Source organism: Ciconia boyciana, chromosome 2, assembly GCF_034638445.1.
Source record: "Ciconia boyciana chromosome 2, ASM3463844v1, whole genome shotgun sequence".
Lineage (NCBI taxonomy): Eukaryota > Metazoa > Chordata > Aves > Ciconiiformes > Ciconiidae > Ciconia > Ciconia boyciana.
Window position 1 is genome coordinate 38,313,093 of NC_132935.1, and position 27,078 is coordinate 38,340,170.

A 27,078-nucleotide genomic window follows, 5' to 3' on the forward strand; every position below is an offset into this window, starting at 1 on the left:
GGTCAGAGGTGGCCCCTGGTTTCCATAAGCATCTCTGCTTTCTGCATGCTGATGCTATAGCCTTGTCCCACTCTGCCTGAAAGGTACATCTAGAAATTCAGTCCTTTCATTTCCAGATTACTTTTTAATTAATACTTTATGTATCAGGCAAAAATTTTCTAAAGCAGACCTGGCTTCAGTTAGTGCCATATTCTACTTTTAAATACTGGTGTACATCCTCTGAGTGCAAAAACTTGCCCTGTTATGTTTTTGCTGCTTACCAGTTAGCCAGAGTCAACCAGAGCTCTTCTTGGCCCTGAAGCAAGCATGAGGAAATTACCCCTTAGCACTCTGGGAGGAAAAAAGGCCAAAGAACACCAGCAAAAAAATAACAATTTTACAAAAATTTCTAACAATTTAATAAAATAACAAAACACAGAAGTCACCGTTTAGTTATAAGTGAAGGTGCAATTTTTTTTTTTTAATGCTTTGTACTCCTAGTGCATATACAATGGAGAAGAAGTGCGGGATGACTGTATTTTAAAGGCAGAGGATGAACGCGATAGGGAAAGGGCACCCGAGCAGAAAGGGCACCATGAAAACACTCAGGTGAAGCGCTCATCCAACGCCCGAGAGCGGCGGGCAGCAACGACGAGGGCAGGGGGTGAGGGCAGACGGCTACAGAAGCCGCGCCGCACGCTCCTCACGGGAAGCGCGGCTCCCGCACGGCGGAGGCGAGGCCCTGCGCGCCCCGCCGGAGCGAGGCGGAGAGGGGGCCGAGGGAGCGCCCCCGGGGCGGGCACCGCGCTCCCCGTCTCCCCGGGAAGGGGCGCGGGGAGCCCGGTCACGTCCTGCACCCTAACACGCTTCTTCCTCCCTCGGCGCCGGAGAGCTGCTCTCCGCTCGCTCCTCCCGTGAGGCAGAGCTTCGGGGGCTTCCCGTCAGGGGAGGCCGAGGCCGGGACGACAACTCCTCTCCGAGAGACCCTCTCGCGCTACCCCCGGCGGAGCTCCCCCTTCGGGGCAGGTGGCGCTTCCCGGGGGAGCCTTCCTCCCCCTCCTAGTGCTGGTGGCCCGGAAGGGAAGCCCTGCCCCTCCTCCTCCTCAGCCAGCTCCCAGGTGGCAGCGGCCATCTCCGTACCTCCCTCTCCGCTGCCTCCCGCGAGTCTACTCCACCTGTAGCGCGCCCGCGGGGCGCGCAGAAGGCGAGCGCTCCCCCCCGCCCACCTGCTTCCCTCCGCCCGCCCGGCTGGGGTACGGCCGCCGCTTCCTCCCGCTCCGCAGCCGTGCGGCTGCGGCCCTGACGTCGTTTCCTTCCAACATGGCGAGGGCAGGTTGTTGCTGCTGCCATCGCCGCCGCTGCTGCCGCCGCTGCTGATGGAGGCGGGTGCGGGCCGGGGGCGGCTCGGGGACTGAGCGCGTCGCGGGCGCCGTCCGCGCACACACGCAGCAGGGGCGGGGGGGGAAGGAGAAGGCAGGAGAAGGCTTCGTCCTCCCTCAGCCGTGGGGGTTGGCTGCCGCCGCCGCCCGGGCCCACCCCAGCCTCCCCTCGGGGGGAGCCTCCGAGCCGGCGTCGGGACGCCGCGGCCCTCCCTCTGAGGGAGCCCTTCCCCCGCGCCTGCTTCGGCCCGGCCCCGCGGCCTCACCGCCTGCCCCGGCCCCTCGCAGCCCTCCCCCGGCGGGAGCGGCCGGTGCCCCGCTCTCCCTTCCCCTCCCCACCCCTCCTCCTCCTCTCCCGGCTCGATCGCGCCCATGTATGAAGGGAAGAAGACGAAAAACATGTTCCTGACCCGGGCCCTGGAGAAGATCCTGGCCGACAAGGAGGTGAAGAAGGCGCATCACTCCCAGCTGCGCAAAGCCTGCGAGGTGGCCCTAGGTGAGGCGCAGCTCGGGGCGGGAAGGGGCGGCCGGGGGTCGGGGTGCGCTCCGGGACCCCCTTCCCCTATTTCCCGGTGTGCGTTTGTGTTGCGGGAGGGAGGGAGGGAGGGAGCAGAGGCGTTTTGGGGCCTCTGGGGAAATGAGGCAGAGGGGGCTGACCAGAGGGGAAGGGCTGGGGGAGGTGGGGCTGCGGGCTGAGCCGTGGCACAGGTTTTGGATCGAGTGGAGGATCTGGTTAGTTGTGTGAGACTCGGGATGGGTGCGCAGAGGGGCCGAGGCCTGGCGTCTTACTGCGAAGCCCTCTGGGGCAGCGTGTGTGCCCCTGGGCTGCGGGGAGAGCTTCGCCCCTTGCTGAGAGCGGCCCCTCCGCGCACTGCCCCTTACTGACAGTGGCGGTGAGGGCGCTGCGGCGCCCGGCGGGCTCTCCTCCTCCTCCTCCCCGCTCGCAGGATGAATAGGCAGAGAGACAGGGGCGCCGAGCTGAGCTGAGCTGACCTGGAAGCAGACGGCCGGCGGGGAGGGAGCAGGTGACAGGCAGCGGTAAGGGAGGAGGGACGGGGGAGGAAGCGGGGGTGGCGGAAAGCGAGAGACAATGACACCAGGCCACGTCTGGAGCTGGTGGCCCTTCGGAGTCGGGACGCCCGCCTCTAGGGAGGAGGGCTAGAGAGAGAGAGGATGGCCCAGGAGATGTGCGAGGGAGAGCCTTAGCTGTGTGGTTACTGGTGGAGAAAGAGCTGATGGGGAAGGGGGCTTCTTTCATGCATGGCAGGGTTGGTGCAGCCACGGAAGATGTGGGACTGTTTGCGTGCTTCGGGCTGAAGAGGGGTGTTAGGGTTGTAGTGCAGCTGTGTCAACACCACCTTGTCTAGAAGCGTGAGGGAAGTACTGGGGCTGGCTAGTAGAAAGCATACGTACACATTCAATAACAGGCAGCATAAAAGGAGAACTTGGGCTTTAAAATTCTGGCGTGATGAGTACAGGCAGGGTTTGAACCTATGTGGCAAAATATTGACGTATTTACTGAAAGACTTCTGGAGAAAGGCCTGCTTTATTTAAATAATACATAAATGGATTATGTCCCTCCCATTCTTGTATAATTGTTTCTGGTTTTGGAGATAATTATCTTGATTTTGTACAGTAATAATGTCTGTTTAAATGGATTTGTTTGAAGAGATAATATTAAACTGAAACTTGCTTGTTTTAAAAATGATTATAAGTAATTTCAAGCTGTTCTTTTGTCATTCTATTCATTTGTCTTTTATAATACTTTCACTTCTTTAAAAAAAAGAACAATCCTTTTCTTGTTTTCTTTGTGAAAGCCCCTGACAAATGGAGGGGGAGAAATGGCAGTAATTCAACTATTTATGTCTTAATTATTCAAATAGATTGGAAAGAGTTTTTTCTTACATTTCTCATTTATCACTAGAATTATTAATAATAATCTTATGATTTAGACAGATGGGATTAAACTGATAACCCTTTGGCCTTTCCGTTGACTTTAGACTGCATATTCAAGTTAGAAATAAAACAGAGAAATGTTTTCTTATTAGTAAGTGGAATCTATATCCAGCCTGTATGTCATCCATAGAATTAGACATTGGTATTAATCTTGTGTTTCTGCTGTACTTTATTTCAGTAGCTTGATCTGTCTTAAGTATCATCCAGATCCCTCCAAGCATGGCTTCATTGTGTTACACAGATTATAAAGGAGGGCCGCTAGACTGTACAGTCTGCATCTTTTATCTTGTAAACTGATTTGTGCAAGGAGACCCCTAAGCACACATCCCAGTGATTTCTATGCTACAGCTTCATTGAAACCTTCTCCTGTGGACTGATTGCGTGATTGGGACTTAAATGGGAAAACGATACGATGTGTGGGTATAAAAGCCAGCGAAGCAGGAAAAAAGAACTACAAGATTGTGCATATTACCTAATGTATATAGAAGGGCTTCATGAACTTGAAGAATATCAGATGTGATGTTAATTACCATAGAGTCTTACTGAAATCAATTTTTTTAGATTGTGGCACAATGAAATATAGTTGGTGATTGTAAATGTAGTATGGTCCATTGTCTGGTTTTGTGTGTGATGGACTCCTAATTAAAAAGTGGCAATATATAACTTGAATAGAGTAGTGCTCATGTCTAACTATAAAAAGCTTTTCAGAGAAAAGTAGATATCCTCCTTATTTCACATGTGGGGCAACTGGCTGTTAAAGCTGAGCTGTGATTTTCATAGCAGAATTGGAAATAGGAAGCACATGTTGTGCTCTCTCCATTTAGCTTTTCATCTGTTGGAGAATACTCTTCAACTGGACGCTTCTTTTCCACCTTAAGCAAGGAGTATGTACTTCTTAGTCCTGAGAAATTGCTTTATTTTAGAGAGCAACAACATTAATGATAAAAAATTAGAAAAATGGTAATGTAGAGTTAAGTTCAATTTTGAGTTAACTCTGGCAAAGTCTAACTTTAAAGTTTTATTGGATTTTTTTAAAATGGTTGTTAAATAAAAGGTAGCTTTTAAAAAGCATGGCAGTAATTACACATCCTCAGATCAGCATAATGTTTTTTTCAGTCTGAATATTTAATTGATTAGTCTTCATTGAAATTATCTGATGTAATACAAAACTCTGCCATTAAGATCTTTTTTTTCCAACTGCATGACTGTAGTAAAATGTTGCTTACTATTAGTGTATCAAATATTCTAACTAGTAGTTGTTATCCAGACACTTTTTTGTTTCGTTTTTTGAGATGTTTTCTTCTTTTTCCTAAATCCAGTATTTACATTGTTTTACATTGTTTATATAAGATGAGCTGCTATTGAAGTATTTCAGAAACAAGCAAGCAATGACCAGAAATATGGTATTCCTGTACAATAAACAAACAAATTAAAAGTCTGCTTTTTAGACTGAGGTTGATTTAAGAATCTTTAGGAATATCCCTTTGTCATTTTTAATCTCTGTATGTTTTCTTATAAACCTGTGCTATTGTATTCCATTAAGATTATACTTCCATCTATTGTTACTTCGTGAATTCTGAGGGAGAAAAAACCCACAGCATTCCTGGTATATGTTACTGTGGCAGCCTGACCTCTGAACAGGTGTTATGATGAGATCCTTGTAGGATGAACATTTTTCTGGGCTATTAGAAGATAAGAAAGCAAAATATGAATTAAATATTGCAACTTGAATTATAGATGCTCTTTTGTTTTTAACAGGGACAAAATTAAGCCTGATGCTTGCATCCTTTATCTAATGATTCACCAGGTTGTGTCTGGATTAATACAGAATAATTGACTCCAAATTTAATGTATTTTTCATGTAACATTGTCCTTTCTGAAAGATGTTCTCTGTATGTAAAGAATGTAACATTTCTTTCTCTAGTCACATAATGAAATACAGCTAATTTAGAACTCGTGTTGTTTACTTGCATAGCAGCTACTCTTAATCTAGGTAAGGAATGAGTTTATCTTTAAAATTGTTGCTTGCAGAGAGCATCAGGCAGCAAGCTGACAGCAGGATTAGATTTAGAGGTTCCCTTCCCAGTCACTTCCCTGCACTGCTGTTTCTGTATTAGTTTTCAGCTATATTAGAGTATAGGAAACTTTACAGTAAACATACTGCATTATGTATGGTCCATAAAAAGTCTTGGGGAAAAAAAAATTCCTCAGCTGAATATAAAATTTTTAATAGACTGAAGAAAAACTATTAGTGCTTTGTGTCAGAATCCAGGGTGTGGATTTGTCTGCCTGGAAAGGTGGTTTATAGAAGGACCAAGCTGAGCAAACCAAAATTCCCTGCTTGTATAAAGGCTGCTAGTTCAACTGCAAATCAGGAGTCAAGCAACTCTTCTTTAAAACTCCAAACTGCCAATAACATAAAATGATACAGATATATACCTGGTACGTACTTTAAAGCAAAGCGTGCATTTGCTGCTTGGAATTCTGGAAGTGCCAACTGAAGAGGGCTGAAAGTAAGTTTTAAAAGGTTCTTCAGTGCTTCTTAGATTTAGTCTGTCATGCAAAGATCCTGCTGGATGATGTAGGTCTCGTCCAGTGTGAAAGTAACAGCTCCGTTCAGTTTGTGCTGCCATTACATGCATGCATAGGATGATGAAGCAGCAGGATATAATTAAGCATTGAATCTTAGTTTTTCTGAATACAGGTAACGTTTGGCGTACAACTTGCCCCAGAGGTGGGAAGGTTCATCTATATCTTTACTTACGCAGATTTGTAAATGGCCTGGGAGAGTCTCACCTGCATATGTTTTTCTGTCTCTCTTTTTACGCTTCCTAGTTTCATTTTTTCATGTCCTTCGCATACATAGATAAATCTGATAATAGAACACGATTCAGCTAGGTTAACAGTCAATACAGAAATGCATGTACCTGTTGCAGATGCCGGGTGCATTGAAAAAAGCTTTCCTAAACTGGCATGAACAGTTCAAAATGCATTTTTAAGACCATTATTGTGTTACTCCTCTGGAATTAATTTTACAGGAGAAGTGTTGGACGAGCTAAATTTCTGCTTATATTTTGGATAATGCTGTTCTCAGTAGAATACCTTCCATCTTTCATCAAAATTAGTTGTCCTTTTTTAGAAGCCAAAGCCCAGAATTTTCAGAGTCTCTTCTATGCTGAATACAAAGAGACCGATATTGTACCATTGTCTGTTGTCTGCATGTGCTATAGGCATTTATTTTCACAGTATACAAGTCACCATTGTCCATACAGAATTTATTTTCTGGTTTTAATTGTTCTTGTGAAACACTTATTTTGAAGTAAGCAATCAGAATAAAGGGAGATTTTTTGCTAGTACAAACCAAGATGTGTTTTTTAAAAAAAAAAACCAAATCCCTAAAAGTTGCAGCTGCCCTTTCCTCCTCGTGCTTGCTTTGCTAAATTTGGACTTTACCTAGCAGGGTTTCGGTGCTGTTAAGAGCTCATCTACTTTTGCAAAGATTTAAAACTTGGCTTGGTAACAGTAAGGTTTGGTTGGCCCTATAAACTGCTTTCCAGGTTGTCTTCTGCATTTGAGGTGTAGAGTGCCATTTATGTCGAATTTATGAGGCGAATTTAAGAGAAGTTGTGTATAGTGGGAATTTTTATTGTTTTAGATGTAATCAGTTCTTGGCTGTGTAGAATGGCAACACTGACGAGCTTTAATCTCCCTTGTGAAAGGGGATGGTTGGCAGGGTGCACATAAAAATACTTTTGTAGAAAACAAGGTAGATTGTATTTGGGTTGGGAAAATGTTAATGGAGAATGAGTATCAAATATTTGCTTTTTGTCTTGGAAGGAAAAAAAATGATATTTTTTTCAGGTGGAACTTTGACTTTATCCTGAAATACGTCCTCAGTTAAAGCCTTTGATATTTTGAAAGTTTTAATGTTGATTTTCAGTACCTTTTAAAATCTAATTTTGAAAGACTTCAACACATCTTTGTGACACAGAACAGCTTTTAAGTATCTCTGTTCTGCTGTGTATTTTAGAGCACTAATTGGAATGTTGAAGCTTAAAATGAAAAGCTGTTGCCTTGTGACCAGAGTGCTTCTATTTCTTATAATGAAGTATCTTTACTGGTTTGTGAGTCTTTGTTCTAGTTGATCTTCTTCTGTACCCTCTTCCAGTATATTATTCCTGTAATTGTAATATTTTTCTCTTGGTTCTTGTCTCCAGTTAACCACTGTTTCGTTTTTTTTCAGGACCACCACAGTGCCCATTCATGTGCGTCTTCTTCATATGCAATTGAAAAAAATTAGCTTGGCCATTGGTGTCAGGTGTACATTCCAGACCTTTTCTGGAGTCTTTCAGAGAATAATTGGTATTAAGCTAGTATTTTGATAATATGTTGTTAAATATGCTAACTCGTTTAGTTGTCAGGGAGGATTGTCACATGGGTGTTTAGAGGGAGGGAAGGATCAGCCAGTGGTGTTGTAGTCAGTCTCTCTTCCCTGTTTTTGGCGAAACTCCTAGCTGAAATCATGGACTCACAAAAAGCTCAATGAGGAAGCCTTGTCTTCTTTTGGGGCACCTGCCTGTCAGTTTTGGGTTTTTGATTGATGTTGATATTTTTATCAAGTTGCTGATTAGTGAGTACTTTAAAGTAAACAAATGCTGCCAGGAGCCTGGGAGGCAAGACCAGCAAACTTGTACGTGACACTCATTCAATTCTGCAACAGGCAGCAGTAGATTGGTGACTCTGACTTGAATAGGCAGGGGGAAGGGAGTTTTGTGTTTTCTGCATCAAGCCACAGAGTTTTCCTGTGTGATGTGTAAATTGGTGGTTTGCTGGGAGAAAATATTTTTGTCTGGGAAAGACAGCTACTGTCAGTGGAGCATCAGAGGCTGAAGTGATGGGAAACAGAACTCCACAGATTTTGAGGAAGGAGGATGGTATTCAGGAAATAGAATTGAGTAAGAAGCTTGATAGTTGTTATCTGTTAGAGGAGGCAGAACTCTATTGTGTATGTCTGAAAGCCAAAAATACGTGATCTAGCTGTGCTAGTCAGATGGATACAGACCAAGAAGTATTCTTTGCATAGTTGGCAGTTATTACCATGTCCGTGAGTAAATAGTAGAAGAAACTATAAGTTACTGTTAGGGAAACCAAACCTTTAAGAAAAAATCCCATACCTACAAAAAGTCTCCAAACAACCAGGGAAAACATGAAATACTTCTGTGGGATTTTATAGAAAGAGAATATTGTACATGGACAATTGAACAAACGGTAGCTGGTGTGTTTTGTTTCTATGAAAAACACGTAGTGTCGGAACTTAAGAAAAAAACCCAACACCACCCCCGCCCCAAGCCCCCCAGCCTGTATATTTTATAGATATCTTAATAGAATGCAGGGGAGCGTTAAATAAAAATAGCTGTTTTGAGGGATAAGGTAGATGATACTTGTTATACGATACTTCCCATTTTGAGTATAAATGTAAAAGAGCTGCTAAAAATAGGCCTGTCAAGTCCGGAAAGTTTGAAATACCTGGCAGAACTCCCTTATTGATTTCTAATCAATCTTAGGACGCTGAGAAAATACCAAAGGACTGGAAGACATCTGCTGCTGTGCCAACATTGTTACAAGGATGAATAGAATGACCTAGGTAATTACTAGTGTATTGGCCTAATGGTGATTCTGGGCAAGGTAGCTGGTACATGATGTGAGTGAGAACAAAAATGCCAGTCAGCAAGGATTTGAGATTTGTTTATTTATTTATTTATTAAAAAAGCAAGCCTTCTACCAGTTTTAAGGTTTTGGGGTGGATTATGAGGTGTTTTCCCCACATTTTAGTCTTCCATAACCCCTGTGTTCTTCAGTTCTTAATTTTACATGATTAGAAGTAAAAACTGCCAAACTGGTAGGGAAAGGCTTGATAAAATTTCATTTAAATTTATATATATTGACAAATGTTGTTAGCTTTTTTTTCCCATTTTCTGTTTCTTTCCACTGTAACCATGGTCTTAGCTTTTAGGTGGTATTCTTGTTGTCGGGGATTTTCCTTGGGTTTCTTTGGGGATTTCTGGGTTTGATTTTGTTTGTTGTTTTTATTTAATTTGAAGTTTTACATTTTAGTTTTCAGTGTGGACATATTAGTAGATGATGAGGTTTTAGTTGGGAAGCAGTATCTCTTAAAAGAACTTGAAATCTTGAGGAATCTGAGCTCTTACTATGATGCTGTAGTCAAGAGCAGCTTTGAAGCTTAGGTAGGGAATGTGGAGGTTATACTAACTCTGTACCTGATACGACTTTGAGAGTAATGTTACCCCTGGCTTCAGCAGTGCGTGGGCTGAATTATCAGTGAGAGGCTTGAAGAGCAATAAGAATTAGAGAATGAAAAAAATAGCACAAGAATCAAGATTAAGTCTGTTGCTTGTTTAGACACAGATAGGAAAACAGTGGGCTGGTTTTATTCTCTGATGTTGCAAAATCTTTGTATCACGCATTCTTTTCAAAAAATGTGTTTTAGTTCAAGCAACAATTGTTTCAGAGATGTACATCTGGCTGCGCTTTTCAGGAGTTTGTTAAAGGCAATCACACTGCCTTTTAAGTGCACACGTCCTCTTAAACTGCAAAAAGGATGATTCTGTTTTGGAAATTTCTTTCCCTTTAATAAAAAAGTCACACTTGATTTTATGGGAATTTAAGTGAAACTATATTTGTGCTTTTAAACATTATACCAAGAAGCTTGTGTGCTTAGTGGGTTGTGGAAGTGTTGGTCATGTGTGTGTGAAACCCCAAAATGACAAATAGAGCTTTCATTTTGAGAGGGGATTTCACTTCTTCCACCTTGGTCACCTGCCCACTGATTTCTCCCCCCCCCCCCCCCCTTCAGGAGTGACAGATCATAAAACTTCCTGAACTGAGTGATCATTGCTGCATTTTGATAGTGTTTATTCTCTGAAGCAGTTACTTGTAGCTTTTCTCTAAGCTGTGATCAAATGTACTCATGCTAGCGAAGGATCCCAAAGCAGTAATGTATTTGGTTGCAATGTTTTATTAGATTCCCAAACTATCTTTCTGCTCAGTTGTTTTAATCTTTTTTTTCCTCCTGCGATTTTTTTGAACTTGAACAAAGAAAAAATTTTCAGTAGCATCTCAGGTAGATTTTAAAATTAAAAGACAAACCCAATCCTGAAAAGCAGATTTACACTTGACCAAAGTAGTGGACAGTAGTCCCTGTCTAATTTGATAAACTCACATGGCCGCCTGTTTCACTGGCTCAGATTCTGTTTTTTTGCAGGTATGCTGTTCTTGTTCTGTTCTAGTATTATTTAATTTTTCTGCTAAACAGGTTTCATTCCAATTGTATTATCTAACTAGCTGTTTCGTCATGCTTGGGGGTTGTTTTTTTTTCTTTTGCCCCAGCTTTTTGTTCCAGAATTGTATACACACTTTAACAGCTTAACTAAATTTTGCTAAAAGCAAACGAGTCTTTTATTAAGACATCTAGGGCATGATTGCTGTGGGCTTTTTTTTTTTAATTGTTGATTTCAGTTCAGAATGTTTTACTTCTGTTCCCTGCCCCCCAGCATTTCTGGTAGTCTGTGTATTACGTGGTACGAGATTACATGGTTATTGATGTTATGCTGTTTAATACTTGTTTTTGTTCAAATGGGTAATGTCTGCTGTCCAGTGCTCTTCAATCTTTTTTTCATTTCATGTGTTTCTTTTGTCAGAAAAAAATTAAGATATTTTTAAGATAATTGAAAATACCCACCCTTGACATAAATGGTTTCATTCAAGCCCTCTTTTGTGTCTGCTCTTAAACACAGAGGTAGATAGGTTTAAAAAAGATGATCCATTAATAACACAAATTCTGCACTCGCTGTCTTTAGCACTTGCTATTCTAGTAATTGTAACAGGTTTTATAATGTTATTCTTTCTTTTCATTTAGAAATTAAAATATTGTAAATATTTCATGTTGAGATTTTAGCCAGTTCTGGCTACAGGGGTGTTTTACTGCTGTGTGTTTTTACTTGACATAAATGTGGGACTCTTGAGCATCAGTTTGTGTTGCAGGTAGTTGTCAGCAATGTTTGAGTGACCAGCATGCTTCAACATTGCAATGCGCAGCTTTGCAGTTTGAGAGAAACTGGGGAGAAGATATTTTTGGACTTTCAAATTGAGATAAAAATGTTGGGGTTTACTAAAGAAGTTAAATAGTGTTTTATGCTACAGGGCTCAGCTGTCCAGTTGAATAGCACAAGGTACACTTAGAAAAGTTTCAAATCTGTAAATTAAATATAAGTGGTGTGGCACTGGTTTAATTTCTTTGGTACCTTCCCATCATATTTTAATTTTAAAACTGTGCCACAACTTAACACTGATATACTTGCACAAAACTGTGTACTTTTAATGCAAGTAATAAGCATAAACTAATGGGAACGCCCTTTCAAATGAAGATTTTTTTTTTTCGCAAAGGCATGCTTCTGTTGTGTGTAAAACTAACACACCTGTGCATGCCTGGCAGGCAACCTTGCAGGTTATAACGGAGTGTTTAAAGGTCTGAGTGGTACTATTGCATGGACTGAGAGTGCAGCAGATGGCATAAAATCACAGTTTTTTTCTGCAACTCGGGAGAGCTGGAAAATGCAGAGTCTTAACTCAGCTCGCTTCATTTAGCTAATGGACTGTGACGTCTGCAAGAATGCCATGCTGGATCTTGTGCAGTGTATGGGAAAGTGGATAGGAATAAATTAACCTCTGTTTTCATTATCCTGAAATGGAAACAGAACTTTATAACTGCTGTAAGTAAAATTGGTAGAATAGGACAGCTGCATTTGCATGAAAGTTTGAAAGCTGGATAAAGACTGCCTAAGTGCCTGAGAAGTATGATTAAAATTTTCTTCACCTGCAGTGAAATGAGACAGTTAGATGTTTTCCACTTGTGATTTAAGACATGACACTTTATTTTGTGTGATTATGTGTGCATAATTATGCATATAAATAGATCTCGAATGCTTAGAAATTTTGCTGTAAAGAGAAATACACTGTAAAGAGAAATAGACTTCTTTGGAATTGTCTCTAACGCTGGGGGGAAAGTAGACTGTGATGGTTAGCAATGTTTGGAGGAGCCTTAGATTTGTGTCTTAGGTGCAGAAAGAAAGAGGGGATAAGTTTGACCTCCATCCCTGAGTCTTACATTGTATTCTTAAGCTCGAGACAAAATTCTGCGTTTGAATTATTAACACTGTCTTGTACATTGAAGGTAAAGCAGCACTTGGGCCATTCTTTCCTTGATCACCTCCTTTTCATATGGAAGCAGAAGCTGCTGTCTGTCTGCTTGGTTGCTCTCCAGGCCTTTCAATGATGAACTTGAGGCAGGTGGCATGGCACTAAGACCTCTTACCTCTACCTCTTACCTCTACCCTTTGGGTGATTGTTTCTTTTATGCTTCTGTGTAGGAGTTCACTTTAATAACACCCCCCACATCCCCCTCCAATCCAAAAATCCCCCCTTCCCCTGGCCCAAAGCTGCTCTCTGAAACTGGACCAGAGGGAGGGGTGGGTCAGGGTGAAATACCCTCACAAGGAAAGAAGGGTTTTAAATTTCTTTTTTAGAGAGTAAAGTGTAATTTTGAGGACCTTTTAAAGCAAAGTTAGAGATTCTTCTACTGTTTATTGCCAATATCTATAAAACTTAAAGGATATGTGTAACTTTAGAGGTTTATTTTCATATACAGCTTGTACCTGTGGCAGTACATGCACTAATGATTCATAACTTTAACTTAGGTAAAGGATTTCTACTTCCGAAGAGGTAGAAATGGCGAAAATAGTTTTATATATGAATGACTTAAATAAAATTAATAATAATAATAATAAAGCCGTGAATAGTACAGATTAGATGTAATCTAATAGACGCCTGATGAGCACTAGCTGGTGGTGGAAGATGCTTGCATTTGATCACAAATAGATTTCCTAGAAATAGCCAGTTATGCACTGGCTTCTGAAATATGAAGAAACTTCCATTATTTTGATAAAAAATAGTTAGACCAAGTATCCTTTTATAACAGAGGTGATTTTGAAAGTTCTTTGACTGACTGTTGTAGTTTATAACAGCATTTATTTAATCACGTGTCCTAAAATGCTCTTAAAGAACAAGTAGGAGGGGCGCAATCTCAGTGCAGTAGAAGTGTAAGTAATTACTGTTAAATAAAAATTGTGTGTGTATATATATAAAAAACCATTTGTGTAGGCAATGCAAGTACACTTTTTCATAATAGATTATTATGAACTCATGGATCCAGTAAATACTGAACCGAATACCTTAATTTTCTCGTTCTTCACAGCTTTGGTAAGCAATGGTAAAAGAAGCACTTCCTTGTAACACAGTGTGCAACATGGATAGAGTTAACAATATTGTGTAGTGGTGACCTTTTTGAGTAGTCTTCCAGTTGTCTTCTGATCAGCATCTGAGAAAATAGAGTAGTTGTCATATGAGTATTTGTCTTAATTTAAGCAGTCTGAATTTTCAAAAATACTTCTTTTGGATGTAAATAAAAGATAGGAGATGGAAAATAAAGGTTTCATTGTAGTAATAATCTAATGTGTATGTGCTGTACTGAAGGCAGCCACACTGGAGCTTTCAGACTACTGTAATACTCATATTCTTTCTTCTTGTGTTCATTCAAACATCTTTGTCTGAGCTGCTTCCTATATCAGAATCTAATGAAGAAATCAGGACTTTAGTAACAGTGTGATCACTTTGAAAGTTGCATTATAAACATCTCATGTCAGGACTTCTGATTTAAAGTTTGAGCTTTCTCTTACAAATTTTTGTTTGAGTGAAAATTATGAAGTTGATAAGGTTATAACCTTTTTGGGGGTCATACCATAGACATAAAAATAAACTTAAGTCCATGATACCCAATATTTTTTTTTCTCTGTCAAATGTAGCTTGATGAATTTTATAGACAATCATTAAATTGCGGTCTCCTGGCTATCTTCTTGTATCTGGAAAAGATTATGATTTTCTTATGATTCAAAGCTATGGCAAGAGGGAAGTGGCATAATGCTTTTTTAATTAGAAGGTTACCAGTAGTATAATTCATGTATAGACTTACATGTGACCTTTAAAGTTTTAGTGCTTGAAATGGGTAAGAATCTTGCAGTGTCATGTGTTTTGTTTCTTGTTTTTTCATCCCTACTTGCAAATTGCTTTTGGAGTTACCATAGTGAGCAGGCTGCTTAATGGGAATATGGTTGGTTTGGGGGTTTTTTTGCCATTTCTCAAGGTATCATGAACTTCTACGGATCTTGTATTTAAGTCTGAAATAAAGTTTAGTAATTTCCAACTTCTAAATTACCTTTTAAACTACCCATTTCCAAAAGGACAAAAAATAATTCCAGTTGGATATCTACAGCAAGGATGGAGGTTCAAAAACGTAGATTTTCCCATAAAACGTAGATTTTCCCATATTAAAAGGAATCTTTTAATTTGATTCTAGCTGTTCTTAGAACTTTACACTGCCCAAGAGCTTATTGTCCTTGGTTGTATCTAGTCTTTGACAATTCACAGTACTGATTGTTTAACAGAAAGGTATATGAAACCTTCTCTTAGAAATTGAAAATTTTATAGCAAATGATCGCCCCTGTCATCAGGATGATAATCAAAAAGCATGAAGATTCCCTTTTTGCAGGATGTGGGAAGGGTTACTGCATACATAGTTCAATCAGTTTTAACTCTGGATTTTATTTAAAAAAAAAGATTCTAGCAGTCAAAATAAACACCTACTTTGAGATAAATGTGCTCACATGCCTGGCTTAGAATAATCATCATTATATGCCAGGATTTATTTTATTCTGTGAGTCAGTTTTGTATGTGTATCACGCCTATTTAATATATTGTATGCTTGTGTTCATGGAGGGGACAGCAGAGGCGTCAGTGCTTTTCCTACCTGGAGTAAAGTGTTAAAATTGAGTGGCTTCAATGTATGTAATAGCAGTTTGTAGTAGCTGGTTATACTTTAAGAAGTATGGAGTAAGGATGCATGCATCATCATTGTTATGCATGTGTGCTTACTCCTGAAAGAAAAATTAAGAAAAAATAAGAATGTTTGAGGGGTTGTGTTACATGACAAAGTATTACTGAAGAGGTGGTCTGTATGAAAAGTGGACGTGTAGCTCTTGTTCATACTGTCAAATGATCCAGAAACAAGACTGAGAAACATAATGATGGTCTTGTTCTGCAGCAGCAGCCTGTCCTTGCCAGAATAAATACAAAGCATTAGTAAAACATTTATTTCAGTCTTCACTTGTCACCAACCAACCAAATGAGCAAGTAGAACATAGTAGAAAATAACAGAGAAGTCTCAAGAAATAGTTTCCTCAATAGGTATCTATGTCAAAAACAAATGTATGCTTGCTTATATATGAATGCTGGAAGTCTTTAAAAATGGTCAGCTGAAATATCAGTGGTTTTAAAATGAGGATGCTGTCTTAATAGGCCAGGAATAAGGAGAGATAATCTGTGGAAAAGTCTTAATTCCATAGCATTAATTATGTAGGTATGAATGTTTAATTTGCTATACTTTACAGAAAGCTTAGTCAAGTAAGTAAATCAACTGTGTTGACAGGTAACATTCAGTAAAGATGTATTGAGCAGCTCTTGAGTTCTTCTCGAGCGCTAGCCAGGAATTGGTTTAAGGTGTACAGCTGAAGAGCTGGTCTGTAATAGTGAGCATTCTCATCATTACATGCTCAAACATATGCTAAAATACGCTCAAATTCATCTTCCTAATAGTCAAGAAAAGACTCATTAAAGCACATATTTTTTTATTTCAAAAAAAGTACAGGATTGAGGACGCTTGGAAAGGAGCGCAATGCTTGGAGCTAACATGGTGATTCTTTGTCATGTGTTTTGTTTGAGTAGGTGTATACTAGCTATTGATAAAAGCTTATGAAAAGCCTATAATAAAGTTGGTATGAAATAGCAAAGAAGAAAACCCACCCGTATTTGTATTGCTTGTAGACGATAATGGTATCACAGAAGCTTTTGGGGAATACAAAGATATTGAAGGAGACCAAAATACATTATTTGCCTTGTTGTATATGGAAGCTGAGGAAGTTTCCTATAGTGGAATTACAAGGGATGAGTCAGAAAAAAAATCCCAATTTGAAATTTAAACCAAAGTTCATATTAACTTGTTAGGATTAGGAGTTTTTAAAGGTTCTCTAATCTGAAATTGCTGAACTGTTTAATAGAATGTATAATATTAAAATTTCATTGATTGGTAACAAAGGAATGGGAGGTACTAAATGTGAGTAGCATCAGTCTTTTTGTTTGTTTTTTTAAAAACAAAAAAGTGCCAAGGGTATAAGGGATGGAGAAATCTTGAGAACTTCAGACTGGCAAGTCTGAACTGTAGCAAAGAATAAAGCTGGTAGAGAACAGAATGGATGCGTGTGCTGTGGTGAGGAAGGGTCTGTGCAGGCATTGCAGAGGGGAAACTTACCATCACAAATCTGTAAGGCGGAGTTGATGAGTGTATAGATAAGCATATGGTAATCCAATTTTACAGTAAACCTCAACCGGGTTGCTCACCCAAGGTTCCTGAAGGTATTGAGCTGTTAAGGAGTACATCTGCTCTCCCAATGGAGAGGTATTTCAGTTCTGTAGAAGTTCGTGGTGTTTTGGGGTGAATTGTGAGGTGACAAAGGTTGACAAAGGAAAATATTTAGAAGAGTGAAAACAAGCTGTTAAAGCCCGCAGTTGTGCTATACTGACCCACTTCTTGATAAAATAGCAGAAATTGAGTGTTGATAAACGCAGACTGACCCCTATGAGCAGAAGAGGGGAAGTGGAGGGGGAAACCGGTCTAAATTGTGCATGCACAAACATGGGCTCTAAGAAAGACTTTTGTCCATTGCAAGGGGGGGAGAATTGGAGTTACTGTGAATTATTTCATCAAAATATTGATTCCTTTGTCAAAAAGACAAATATGAAAACAATAGAGAAAAAAAATGAAGCTGTTAAACCACCTTATAAAGGTGCCCTGCATCCCATGTGTAGTTCTGCTCTCTGCTGCCTCCCAAAGAGACAGTGGACTTAGAACCGATGCATTGGAAGTAAACAATGATGACTGAAAGTGTGGAATGTCTTCCAGAAGAGATCAAACAGACTATGCCTCCTGTTCCCCGGAGGGGAAAAAAATGAGGAAGATAGATGTAAAGGAAGTTTCTAAGATTGTAAGTGGCATAGACATGAAGAAAGAATAATTGATGATAATTTCTTGACATGCAGATCCGGATAGCCTGTAAAGAACTCAGCTTATTTAAAGTAAAGCAAAAAAATTATTTCCTGCAGCTTGTAATTACATGGATCCCAAAAGTTTAAATGGTTTAAAAAGTGATTAAATGAAAATTTAGCAAGGGTTGTCAAACCTGCAGGAACACTCTTTGTGCAGGAAGAGTATAAGCCACAGATGGCTAGATGCTGGTAGGAGGGGACTACTGCAGCATTCTTGCCCTGCTTTTATAATCTGCGTTTACTTAAGCATATGCTGTTGGCCACTCGTGGAAGCAAAATACACGCTAGATATCAAGGGCTGAAAAAAATTTGCTGTTCTTGTATCTTTTTGTCCAACACAGTCTGGTGTTTTTAGGTTTGATTTCTGGGTTTGTTCCCCACTTCTCAAAGTTTACATGAATTTTATTTAAAAATCTGAGGTAGGGATGCTCTGGTTTTGTTTGCATCTTTGGACGCTGATCTGCTTATGTATTTCATGAGACATTCATTGTCTGTCAAGCTTGATTAGTTGCCTTCGTGCCTCTTGTTTGAAAGTTATTTTCATTTAGTTCCATTATGTCTGCAGTCTGCAGTGAAAGAGCTTTTGAGCTGGGTAGTGCAAAAGTTCAAAAATGTTTGTGCTAAATTATCTTTGTTTTTTTCTTTTTTATTTTATGTATTAAAATGCATGTTTACCTACAAAGGAAAAAGAAATTTCTTTTCTTAACTAAGTGGACTAGAGCTACTGAATGCAAATCCCTGTCTTATGACATGAAATGATGATGAAAATACTGGTTTTCTGGGAATGGCATCATGAACTGAAGATACACTAATTCTGGAATTAAACTTTGCATGTAGGTGTAAAAAGCTGTGTTGTATCTGAAGTAGGAAGAACAGAATGCTTGTATAACACAAGGAGAGCTGAACTGCTGCAAAATCTGTTCCAGCTTGATTTTCCAATTTGTATTTGGTTAGGCCTTAAAAATTTGATTCATAAATAAGCCAAGTGCATAAGCGAAAATATAGTAGTCATTTTTTCTTTGTTTGAGTTTCTGTCATAATTTATGTAAATACAGCACTTTATGTTTACAATTGTAATACTGTTGTTAAAATATGAGAGTATTGGTGCCAAGGAAAAATTTAGAAACTGGCTTTGTGACTTAAATTCCTGTTATATGTCACTTGCTGGTTCTCTTATGGCAGCATAAACTTTTGAAACAGGACTCGGTTGAAGAGTAAGATGCCTAAGGTTAGGGGCTTCATATGCATCAAATCTCTCCTATTCCACTGATTGTACTGATCAGCTCTCTTCTGGCTTTGGAGAATGCTTGGGCAGGTCCTGAAGCACACCTCCTGGCTGGTCTGCTGCTGCACAGCTTCTTCAGCTGTTGACAAGTTGCAATTAGAAGAGGTTGGGCAGATAGCATGCATGAAAACATGCAGGTTGAAACATCTTAATATCAAACTGAATCCTACCTTGAATGTGACATTTTGTGTTTCTAGATGTAGGTTCTATTGAATGTTTGGGATCCTTTTTCAGTTGTCAATGCAAACAATTAAAAATGTTAATTAAATTTTAAGAGTTACTCAGCTACTTAAGAGACTTCTTTCTGTTAAGCCTTTTATTCATCACATTGTTTGACTGCAAGTGAATGCTGAAGAGATGTTTTTGTGTGACAGAAGTCTTTTGGAAATGTATGGAGTCAAGTCATAGAGAAGTCTAGATTGAACGGGACCTATGGAGATCATCTGTTGAAAGCAGATTAGGTTGAGAGCCGTGTCAAGCAATAGTGTGAGTCATTCCAGTGGAGCAGACTCTACCGCTTCTCTTGGCAGCCTGTTCACTGTTTAGATATTACCAAAGGTAATAAATAGGCAGCGGCACATCAGACTGTGCAGAAATTCCTCTCTTACAGGGATGGATATGGTGGAAGAATCCAGCGATTATAACTGCAGAGAGGTGAGATAATTTCTTACTATCGGGTCTTTGTATTTTTGAGTTGGACAGCTCATGTTTGCCTACTTTGAACTTAAAGGTCAGATTTAAAGATGATCTTCAGAAAGAAGCTCATTGTGTCCTTTCAGATGAGTTAAGAATTGCAGGATTTTGTTCTGAATATATTTAATTTCAGATATGCTTTTTCAGACAGGTGGAAATGATTTGATTGAAAATGCTTTCCCTGTTTCAAATGTAATTTTTGTGTCTGCAAAATTTGTTTCTGTCGTCTTTGTATTTTAGCAGAAACTCACACTTTTCCAAGCAGAATATGAGGGATATGCTTGAGTTTCTGATCTTAAAAATGAGGGAAACTAACCTACTCTCTTGGGGGGGTGGGGGGGAAGCCCAGCTTGCCATGAAGAGGCACAATGTGCATTACCGCAAGCTTTCTTTCTTTGTAAGAAATGATGCTACACTTCTTTCATATCTGACAGTTTTCACCAGAAATATCATACATAATCAATTATTTTATTTGCCTGTATTCATGAGTTTCAATTTTAACTTAAAAAAGAAGAATCTATGTTGTGTTTGAGTAGAGGTGAGTACTTTCCACAAAAAGTTTATCAGGATGTCTGAAACAGTGATAGAGGCTGGAAATCTATTAGTATTCTGATTTCAGTCATGACCTATCTTCTGATTCAAACTATTAGTTAAATGCTTGTGGTGTTTCCTATGTTCTGCTGAGTTAAAACTTCCTCTTCAAGTTGTAGATCAGATCTAGGGAGTAAAAATCACAGTATACATGGAGATATGGAGGGTGTGTACATATTTATAGATATAAAAATTAAAAATTTTTTAGAGATATATAGTCTTACATTTCTACTTTTTACTATGAATCCGAAATTCAGTGCTCAAAGGGAAAAATATAAAGACCTAGATCCACGTTAATTTCTTAAAGGTTGCAGCAGCAGAACTGAGGCTGCTTTTGACTTCTCTGAATTTCAGAGGGCGACATATCAAGCTGCTCTGGCAAATTAAGAGTTATTGATGATTCATTGTCTCTAGAACTAGGCAAACACGTTTCACAATCTTAAACAACAGAGCTACTGGTTTCCTTGTGGTTTTGAGGAAGTGTAAACCCACCATGCTCAGAGTGTCTGCAGTCCTGCTCTTACATGCAGTATAAGCTACAATGCTGCTGACTGAGGCAAATACTCACTCAAATGAACTCTTTGAGAAAATTGAGAGAGAAGAGGACTGGATGTATTGAGTCTCTCCTCAATACATCCTTTTGAGAATTTCTGTCTGTCCTGATTTTTCACTCTGTTTTCTCTTTGATGACTATGCTGAGAAACTGATGTGTCCCATCAGTTGAATCAGGTAAACAACGTGGTGGCGGGGGAGGGGGAAAGTCCAGTTATCTTGCGCAAACTATTCTAGAGAAACCAGAGGAGTTACATATTATTTCAAACCATTAGATTCTGTCATCCCTCAAGGCTTACCTTCCCCTTAAATTTGAAACTTAATGCAATGAGTAGATTCCTAACTCTTTCTAGTGGAGTTACAGGCACGTCCAGGAACTTCACACACATAGAGTGCTTTGTAACGTTGGGTTGCAATGACAGAGGGGATGTAAATATAAAGTCTCATTTTTTATAAAGAATTATGCTGATTATAATCCCTATTTTATCAAATTTGTAATTGGTAATTAGTTATTTTACCTTCTTATGGGTTACTTAGATGGCGGTTATTATTCTTGGCAAGAATATTTGAAAAACCAATTATTGAGGCAGAAAAGCTGGGGGGTCTTTTGTCTCCAAAGACTTGTGATGCTTTTCTCTAGTCCAGCATGTTGGCATTTTCATGAGAGACAGTTGGTAACAACATTTTTGTATACTGATCTGTATACTGTATACCATTGCACTCGGTAAAATTGCTTTTTCTGTAAATTACAGTTATTCTGATCTGAATAGTTGTAGTATATCCTTTGGTCAGACTCTTCTAGGGGATCTGTCTTAATTTGGTTGTTTCTCTGCAGTGTTTTGTCCTTCCATATTCTTTAGTAAAGAAATAAATGACCTCCCTCGACACACATTTTCATGTTTCCATGTTGAATTTAATTTTCTGTTATTTCTGTGATTCCAGTCTGTTACAATGAACACCCCGTATTTCCCCAGCAGTAGCAGTAATCCTGGCTAAAGCATTTGTTTTCTTCCCCACCGTACCCTTAGCCACGTGGTAAAACCAGATGAAGGAACTGATCAATATTTTAAAAAAATGTTTTAAACTTTAAGTTAAAAACTTCAACTTTTACTTTCTTAATCAAGTGTTACTTTTCAACTGGTAAGGTTCCTCTGCAATTTTATAGCAGGTGTGCGCAAACAGTTGTACTGGCCTAATATAGGTGATGCAGTCAGGAGGAAATGGCTGTTAAATATCAAAAAGATTTGTGCTGTTTAACACATTGAACAACATTCTACGTTTTTCTTGCTGAGTAGTCTTTCTTTTGTTCTGAACAGTAGTTGACTCATCTGTCTGCATAGGATATATATGCTGCTTACTTTCTTTAAGTAGCAAAAAATACAAAAAAGCAATAAAAATATCTGAGTGAAGTTAGTTTATGCTGTTTTCAAAATGTTGTGCTACCTGCCTCTTTATTTGGATAGCTGTTGCTGTGTTTATATGCTGGGGTTGAGGCCTCTAGAATCAGGATTTACACAACTCACAAGAATTTTAACATAGGACATGAGAAAGAAGGGTCAGAAAACTCTATACACAGTGTGAATATTAAGAGAATATACAGCTGCAGGCTTCCCCCCTTACCCGATGAAGAAACATTATTATCCTTGCAAAACTTACTTCATTACAAAAAATACTAATGCTGATGAAAGACAGTGGGTAAACTTCGTCTAGTTTTGCAGTATATTTATTCCAGTGCATCTGTGGGCATCCACTGCAATGGGCAGTTCTGTTCCAGCTCTTCCCTCCCGAAACATGTGATACACATGAGGTGTGGCAACTCGTGATCATGCAGCTCTACAGTGAATTGAAATAGAGCACTGACCCCAGGAGAACTAAAATTATCAAGCTATTTAAACTTTGTGCCTTGGCAATAATTGTATAAGGAGTGTGCAAATAAGCATGAAGAGACATGTGGAATAGGAGGAACCACCTTTTTCGGTGGCCACCCTCAGTTGGACTGGATTAAAGCATATTGAAAAACTGTACCTCTAGGCAAGATCCTTTCTATAATCTGGTTAGGTGACTGTATTTGGTAAGCAACCAAATTGCCTGTATATTGATGCACCTTTTCAGCAACTCGTGCCACAAGTTCTGAGTGTGAAACCAATATATGGGGGTAGTGGGAGGAAGTATCAAAAAGGGCTGGAACAAAGTATTTGAAAGGTATGCCCTGCTTGATTAAAATAAATGTACATGGCTATGCTGCTCTTGTAACAGGGTTTAAAGATGTAAATAAAAAGTCTGTTTCCATTCTTTGATTTTGATCTAAGTATAAGAAATTTCTTTAAGGAGTGAAGACACAGGTTTGGATACTGCTGGGAGTTTGCTGTAGATTTAATAAAGGGTGAAGACCCAAATGATATTGAGGGGAAGCAGAGGGATTTACTGCTGCAGAAAATGAGCTTTTCAGACACATGTTAGAATATCAATGCTACTAATCATGACTATAATTCAGTTATCCTTGGCAATGTGTGACTTATACGTGTGTCACCCCTCCTCTTCTTCTCAAGTAGTCAGTGAAGCAACTTGACAGTAGTCTCGGCTTGGTTTAGCAAGTAGCAAGATTATTACAGAAAATCTAGTCATAAAACCCATTGGATTGAATGATTCTGAATTAATTTTAAGCAGAATGAGGCCAGTAGAGTAGTTTCTTCTTTTGAGTAGATTTGCCACTGATTCTCTGTTTGAAAATGTCATACCTAATGAGCTGAAGGAGCAGGTAGTAAGGTTGGCTGAGTGGAGACGGGTTGTGTGTTCAAGCTTTGGAATTTACACCAGAGTTGCATATTCGCAAATGATATTATATTGTGAGGAAGGGTAGGGAGAAGCTGTAGCTCTGTATGAATGACTGTCTAAAAAGAAAATGAAGAAAGGGAAGATAAAAAGCCCAATAAGGACCATCAGACATAGAGTTACTGTCTTTTGAATTGCAGATACAAAAGTAGATAAATACTTCAATAGGATTTTCTGCAAACCTTTAACATAGCAGAAAATATGGCATGGAAAGTAACAACATATAATGTTCCTTTCTTATATTAGCACTCTCTTCAGAGGATTAGTGTCATCTGAAGTTGAAGCACCTCACCTGTACAAAGTTTGTATTCATGGCTTTTGTTTTTTTACTTTGTGTGTAGGTACACATTAATATTTCTCTGCACGCTTCAAAGGTTACTACTCTGTGTTTTTCTAAGCTAATGAGATAATGACTTAGTATTTCAGTTGATTAGAGAGTTTCAGGATTTCGTAGAGCACAACAAGGAGGATCTACATAGAATTTCATCAAGAGTTGTCAGACTCAAAATATAACTGCTGTTTGTTTGGAACGCTGCTTCTTAAATAGTGTGATTAATCTGTGCTTCCTTAGTTACTCCTTCAATACCTGTGAACATGAAGTTGCAGCAGCATAATACATTGGAATGGAAAGCAAGTGGAAGTGTTCAAATACACTTTTAAGGGTGTTTTGTTTGTCTGTACAATAATTATTTGCTATTATATAAATGCTGTGTGAAGACCACAGCAGTGACTCTTAAATCTGCATGGAGCTTTGCTCTTTTCCATCCATGTGCCATAGCTATGTGAGCTGTAATCTTGCAGATAGAGGAAACTAAGTAGAATGTAAGGTTAACTGACCCCAGCAAATAACAGCAGTCACAAGAACAGATGTGTAAATAAACTATAACTGAGGGTCTATGCTAAAGTCTGGGCTCAGAAATTTTGAGGGGAAAGAGACACTCATGGTATTCTACGATGGGGAGAATGTACACAGGTGAAATCCACACTTTGCTGTATGTGCTTGCGCTTGTGTCTGTATTTCTTCCAATCCTGTTTCTCTTTAGGTTAGCTTCCTGGATTAAAGCAAAGAACAAAAACTGCACCCCTAAAGGCCCAGTGCTGCTATTGGCCTCTTCTTGGACTCCCACAAATAGGATTTTTTGTCCATCTTACAGTCACTGTGTTCAGGAGGATTTGAGGGAAGGGAGAAATCTCTGTGCATCCTAGAAGGTATGATGGAGAAAGCTGTTTATAGGATTTACAGGGAGACACAGTGCTATGATATGCATCTTGGAAATTCCATTTAAGGAACAATTTCAGCTTTCATAGTGAGTGTTTTCTTCTGCAGGCTACCTAAAATACTGATCATTTCAGTACTGTCTTCCTATAATGAATTTGCATACATTATTACCAGTTCTAGGCAAGTCAACCTGATTTGATAATCTAGGGGGAAAACAGTATTGTACTAACCTGTTTAATTATTTTGTGGTAATTTGAGATCCCAGTGAGGCTTCTTATAAAGCTTTCGGGTTTTTTGTCTGTTTGCTATTTACATACACTGATAGAGTTTAACATTGAAGATAGATGTATTAAAAGTTGCTGAAAGTTAATTACATTGCTACAGTTTAAAAATAAATGGGAGAGGAAAGTACCATAATCTTAAGTTTGCTAGTTACTCTTCTCCATACATCTTCAGCACAAGAAAACGTTTTGAAACTGGAGTAGTTCAGAGTTTGGAAGTAGTGAGGCAGAGGCTCTGTGACAGCAAGAAGAGTGGTCAGCTGAAAGCCTGGAGAAAAATTTCTATGCAGTGTGTGTGCTTGACACTGTCCCTTAGCAAATCCTCAGCTTTGCAAAGACCTGTAGGGGGTTTAGATATTAGAAACAATGTTTAGGTAAGAGCAAGTGCCAAATTTGCAGCATGTATTTTTACATAAACTTGCTGGTTTTTCTTACACGTACTGACTTGGCAGAAGTTGCCCACAGAGATCATCTCTGGATCATCACTGTCTGCATGCAGTGGACCTTGAGTTGAAAATGGCTGTGTGTTTCTCCAGTTTGTTGTTTGGACTCTTAGACCTGATTATTTTAGGCTTTTTTCTGAAGTCTGTTACTGACTTTTGGGTGTTAATACTAATTTACCTTAGCTGAATAGGCAAGAGACTTTTTGACACTGCTTGAAGCTAACAGATAGCAGATAGCAAGAAAAGAAACAAGTTTGGGATATTTGTTTATAAATATATTCTAATAACCACTTTTGGGGGGAAACTTACTCAGCATGATCTGCTTGGAATTTTATCTCTTTGAGGGAGAGATTTTTTCGGGGTGTTTTTTATTCCCGTCATGTTTATATGGCTTTACTGCTGAGTTCAAACTTGGTAAATTTTTTTAGTTAAACTATCACCATATATGTAATAATCTTATTACACAGCTGGGGATATAGTTAATTAAAGTTCTCTTCAAATAAATATTGAATTTCTAGTTTTATATTACTTACAGTCCGGCTAACTTTATCTTACAGTTTTAAATTGACAAGTACCTTTAGACTGCTAGGTCTTTGAGGGTTTCTGTATACCTTGACATGGAGAAGTACAGTTTCAATATTGTTAACGATGAAAAATTTGGGGTTTTTTAATCCCTTGGTTTCCACAATATTTTGTATGATATTAGAGACAATCACTAGAATACTTGGATGGAAGGAAGCAAGCCAAGTCAATTCAAGCAAAGCTTTTAATGTTCTAATAGGGTTTCACTTTTTTTTTTTAATATAGCTATCGATATAATTTAAGTTCTTCTTCGCTGCATGTTCGTTGGATCTCATCCACCTGCTTTGACTTGAAAGAATTGAATTCAAATTGCTTCCTTCTCACGGTGGTCTTCTATGGTATAAGTAATGCAAGCTCCAAACATTGACTTGTTTCCTTGGAGTATTGCAGCCTGTGCTGCTTTGGCTGGTTCTACCTTCTGATTAGCTGGGATGGTTACAGTTCTTTAAAATGCCACTGCTTACTGTCTTGAATTCATTAGATATTTAATACACCTTTTTTTTTTTTTTGAGTTGTAATATAGTTATGATTTTTAGTCATCTGCATACATTTTTGGCATTAAGAAGAGTTGGAAAACCCAATTTTTTTTTCAATACGAAGTGGAAGAGTAGCTGCTTCTGCCTCTCCCCCAGTGAGCAGAGGAACAGGCATATACATTTTGGATATAATTTTTATGAGGTAATGGGTTTTTTCCCCAGTGAAAATGCAGGATGTTTTCTGTTCCAATAGATTTACTTTCAGTTAGATAAAGGAACTTTTATGTTTACACTGATTATTAGTCTTTGGATGTGCAGATCCTTGTAAAATTGAGACTTATGCCGGTGCTTCTCTGGCAGACAACATCAGTTGTTTGGAATTACAGTATTGTGGGAATGTAATATGCTCTTGTTTTTGAATACAATTCTGATGCAAGAACAGAAAAATATAATGTGATATGTATTAAATGCTTTTAAGTGTATGGGGTTTTCCTAACATCATACTTTGTAATGAACTTGTA

The 27,078-nt window shown here is 39.1% G+C and overlaps 1 protein-coding gene across 1 annotated transcript in view; it reads left to right on the forward strand.

The window, feature by feature from the left end:
- The first annotated feature begins 1,081 nt into the window (after nt 1-1,081).
- ARFGEF1 (ARF guanine nucleotide exchange factor 1) overlaps nt 1,082-27,078 on the forward strand; it is a 98,367-nt gene continuing 72,370 nt past the window's right edge. The window contains exon 1 of the mRNA XM_072852378.1: nt 1,082-1,854. Within this exon, the coding sequence (XP_072708479.1) occupies nt 1,731-1,854 (124 nt within the window). The 5' untranslated portion in view covers nt 1,082-1,730. The remainder of the gene's footprint in view (nt 1,855-27,078) is intronic.